The 4,982-nt window shown below is 34.4% G+C and overlaps 1 protein-coding gene across 1 annotated transcript; it reads right to left on the reverse strand.

Moving 5' to 3' along the window:
- Positions 1 to 646: 646 nt before the first annotated feature.
- Positions 647 to 2,941, reverse strand: LOC115890156. Its single transcript, XM_030910316.1, has 3 exons — positions 2,610 to 2,941; positions 1,695 to 1,810; positions 647 to 1,309 (listed from the first exon to the last, which is right to left on the reverse strand). The coding sequence occupies exons 1-3, from the start codon at positions 2,674 to 2,676 to the stop codon at positions 749 to 751; spliced, it is 744 nt and encodes a 247-aa protein (XP_030766176.1). The 5' UTR covers positions 2,677 to 2,941; the 3' UTR covers positions 647 to 748.
- Between the last annotated feature and the right edge of the window lie 2,041 nt (positions 2,942 to 4,982).

The raw sequence follows: 4,982 nt of genomic DNA on the forward strand, positions 1-4,982 counted from the left end.
TTCACTTTCAACGTCTTGTATCTTGGAACGGCATTTGCGGGCCCATGTTAATAGGAACTTTTGTAAGTTATTTTTGTGCAAGGATTACGCCCCCGAAAGGATGCCGCTTGCTTTTGAATCACTCTGTATAAAAATATTTTGAAAACTCTAGGACTAATAGTTCCTGAGATATAGCCGGAATCCTTTCTTATTTGGACACCCGGTTCAGGGTTGTTGATTATAAATTCTCCCCTTCCCACCCTTTTAATCTCTGAATAATGCTTAGGGAACACTAAAAGTACAGACAGGTTTGCCAACAAAGCAACATACGCTGTACATTATTTAACTAACATGAATAAAATGTATTTCTACTTACCAGTTCAGTGGCGATATTGGTTTTCAAAATTGGCCACATCAAAAATCAGATATTGTCCCTGCAGATTGGGACACTTTTCTAATCGGATATGCCTGTTTCAGTGTGGGTCACCTCACCAGCTGGTTCAGTATTTTTCTTCTTGAGCCATATTTATTATCCTTTGCTCCTTGAGAAATTTCCTCGGCAACTTCTAAAAGAATATTTAATTATAAATATAAAAATATATATAATATTATTAAATGATAAAATAAAATAAAGTAATACCAGTCATAAATAGCTACCTCTATAGTCTCCTTTAGATTTTCTTTGATGGACTCGCTTTGTTTAAGTCTTTTGATGAGGTAAAGTAAATTTCGCTGCTTGTCATTGAGTTTTCCCCTTGCTTTCTCATGTTCATGTTTGGTGGAAAGGGTTTTTGGAATAGCAGCCACGTAGTATGTAGGTAGAACAAAGTTCTCGTGGAAAAGCATTGACAATTTTCTTTGACAGTACTAAGAAGTCTTCAGCATTCAATTTGCCATAATGATGGATTAGGTGTTTAATCAAGATTTCACATAGTCGGTCTCTGTCGGTGTTGTCTAGTTTAAACTTGGTACTTTTGTATAAAATGGCATCGCCAAGAAGGTCATTTTTTAAGAAATCTATAAGGTCAAAATTGCCAATCGACGTTTTTTGGAATGTATTTTCCCTCTCAACACTTGTTGAGGAAGATGCTGCCTGTGATGAACAGGATATTGTTTCGGTAGTGGCGAGGCTAATGCTGTCCTCGATAATGTCCTTCGGGGTCACCGGCGCCGGCGTTGTCACTGATGGTAACAGGTCTTCAACAAACAGTATTGAATAGGCCTGGTCGTTTGTCTCGTTTAAAACCTGGTTGCTGGTAGTATTAATTATTGTTTCCTCGTTACACTTTTGTATTTTCTTCGGAGGCTCTTCTGCCTGGTGTTCTGATTCCTAAAAAATATGCGCATAATAAGTTTTCTAAACATGGTGTACCTTAATGATGTGGCAATATTCAAGGAGATTATTTATTTGTCAAGTCATTTCATGAAAAAAAGTTCATATAAACATAAGTCCGCGGGAACTGCATTCAGCGAAGCAGAGCACTTCAGCGCTGAGTAAAAACCGTTTTTTTTCTTAAATTTAAACATCCTCTGTAGCTTGGAAACAATGTATTTCCGGGACATGATGTTTATGATAAATGGACTATGGACTTTTTCATTAAATGACCTGTGGAATAACACTTTTGAATATTGACATTAAGAAACACCTTAAGATATGTATGTACTTAAGATTCAAAACATAAAACCAGTCAATAGAAAAGTTACCAGGTACTCACATTTAACCTGGCTAGACCTCTTTCGAGTTTAATCTTATCTCCTATATTGGGGGCCAAAAAAGAGATTTGATCTTGGCTCAGTTCTTTCAAAATTTCAAGTTCGTCAATATTCTGTTCTGAAACGAAAATACTCTGGAATAGTTATAGTACGATAATTTAATTTTTTGGTTTAAATTATGTTTTATGTCCTAGCTTTTTGGGACTCCGCCGCCGTGTATAAGAAGAATTTTCAGGCAGGGAATAAATAAAATTTAATATTGTCAAATGAAAATGCTTAAGTTTTCATGCATAACATAATTCTTGACAAACTCGCGTTAAAATCTATAGCATTTGACACGAAATCCATAGAGTTTGCGTCAGAAATAATTATTTCAGTTTAATAGCCATTGTGTCAAATTCAAAACCATTAAGATTGGCACCAAATTCACAAGATCTTCGGCCAAAAGAATTTCTCTTCTCTGGAGAAAGTTGACATTCAAGCCGCCATTTTGCTGTATATCCTCTCGAAACTATAGAAGTTATACCATGAATAATTCACACTAAACTTGTATCTTCTTGTAGCTTCAATCAAGTATATGGCCTCGATAGAAATGATAAACAAACTTTTGTAGTAGCATATTATATTATACACACCTGACCAGTCGAGTTTTCAAAGAAACCGAACCGAAAAAAAAAATTGCAACACTTAATTTTTTGTTGTGGAATTAAGCTCGGCTACTCAGGTTTGTACACAACTCAACAAGGGGTACATAATACCGTGAATTATACTGATGTTATAGAATCACTACTCTATAAACCTTTACATTTTCCTGATAATGGAAATATTCTGTATTATTCATGCATGTTTAACCAGTAGGTATACCTCAAGCCAATTGTACAGAAATTTAAATATACATATATATAATATATACTTACCTTCAAATTTAGGCAGCAAATGGCTTAAACGACAACTTTCCAAAAAATCTTTGATGGGTGTCGCCATTTTAACACACTTCTGTTGCTCTTAACAAAAATCACATCGAACAACACACCTGTTGATTCCGACTAGATATTCGAACTACTGGATGACCGGTACGGGCTCGAGCCGCGCCGGCGCGGCGGGCGCGGCGTCGGTTTATGTCGCGTCACACCATGTTTTGTGGTGGGGGATTATTTTTCTATAGCGGCAAAACCGGACGCTTGCCAAATCTAAACTATTTATCTTGCGCCCAAAAAAATTATTGTGCATCGATTGCCGTTATCTTGAAAAACATCTTCCAAGACACGGTGCTCTTTCCCCAAAACGTCTAGGAGTTTGACGCAAATTCTTTAGATATGAATTCAAAACATTATCTCTTGAACAAAATGCTTAATTTTCAGGCCTTTTAAAACAAGTCCTTTGGATTTTGTCTGTAGTAAAAAACATCTAAGAGAAAATCGTTCGTATTTCAAGAGAACCATTTTTCTTATGGTAACATAAATTCTCTTGATTTAAACAACATTCCCTTAAACGAAAATATTTTCTCTTATTTACAAAAAGTGACGCTAAAAAACCACTCAAGAGCGTTGTTGACTTTGAGTTAAAGCCCTCTTTTTTTTCAGTGTGGGCTATTTTTGTTGTTAATATAAATCTTCCCTTTAATTAATGTCTATTCGGAGATTCTTACCGTTTTTTATAATTAGGGGAGTAAAGATTTCTGGTTTAAGTCGGCCATGGCTGCGAGGCTTTTATGGGCCGATTTTCATTCAGGTATAAAGCGTTTCATTCAGGTCCTACGAGGCGTTGTTTTTTTGTCGTAGGTCTTTGAGACAAGCGAGGCAGCATTTACATAATTTTGAAACTTGATATTTTAAAAGCCAACATAAAAATTATACCCGTCCACCATTTTTGTTCTTTTTTGACAATATGTCATTCAATTTTTATTTTTTTACTTTGTCGTCTAGTTACATTTTGTTCCTCTTATGTACAGGGTATCCCACTAAGAATAGCTCTCGGCTGTATCTCGGAAAGTATTAGCCGTAGGGCCTACAGGAAAAATATTAATAACTAAAGGGGCTATGAGAAATTGCTGTAAGTTATTTTCAAGTTTGTAAAACGGCCGCTAGAGGCCGCAACTTCTATGGAAAATAAGAAAAATGGGATTTTTACAGAATTTTGCCTAGATAATGGGTATGAATAAAGCTCCATAATACTCAGTAAATTTTGAATTTTTTTTGTTAGAACCATTTTTTCCTATCTGCTAAAATAAAGTGATGGGGGAAGGTTAGATCTATCTTTATTTAAATGTTAATAATTCTGGACTCTGGATAATCAGAATCCAACAAACAGAGCTCGTTTAAAAAAGCGTTCCTTACTCTATATTATACCATAAAAATAATAATAAGCTTTTGAACGTAGACGCCAGGGGGTCGCTGTCTTTCAGTTTAACAAACATTACGCGTTTTTTCAAAAAAATTAAATACAATAGTATATGTAATTTTACCTGATAGTAAAGAGTAGTAAAAGTCAGCAAAAAGCGCATGGAATCTTCTTTCAAACCGAAGATATTAGGAAAATTATAATAAATACCACAAAATAAGACCTTAATTTCATTATTTTTACAACACGGTATCATCATCATCACGGTACAGTTTATTTTAAAATCGACGATATACCAGATGTATTAATATAATAATTAAGATATTAATAACAGTGTACAAGAAACGATACCTCAGTGAAGTCATGGTAGGCTTTGGAAAACAGTTTGGTTTGGTTTGGTTAGGTTATTAAAGGCTTTTGACGTAATAGTATAAATGTCAAATTGTTATTAGATCAACATTTTGATAGTCTTAGAAATGCCTAACCAAACCAAAACAAAACAACTTCAACTGCCTCAAAGAATAGAGGCATTTTTAAAAAGCAATCAAAAGATAAAACACGCTTATAAGACTATCAAAATGTTGATGGTGTATTGTGCGTCCCAGAGTAGCTGAAAAATAGTTTTCAAATTTAAAAATGAATAACTTACACACAAACATTACAAATTAAATAAACGTTTGTGAAACTCAATAACGCCCTGTATCTATTAATATGCTTGTGTCTACGTTTCGACATTTTTGACAAATACAATTCAATAAAGCAAATAATTTCATGCAACTCAACAAAATGAACACATGTTTTAAAACACGAATAGTCGAATTCCAGTCAAATTTATATTTCATATTGGACGAAACATCGTTGGAAAAGAGCTGGAATAATGGTCAGTATCGATTTGGATCGGGAATGTACAAAGTTAGGCCGATGCTGCACTATGAATATTTAATAAAAAT

Source organism: Sitophilus oryzae, unplaced genomic scaffold (genome assembly GCF_002938485.1).
Source record: "Sitophilus oryzae breed Bouriz unplaced genomic scaffold, Soryzae_2.0 scaffold_85_pilon_pilon, whole genome shotgun sequence".
Lineage (NCBI taxonomy): Eukaryota > Metazoa > Arthropoda > Insecta > Coleoptera > Curculionidae > Sitophilus > Sitophilus oryzae.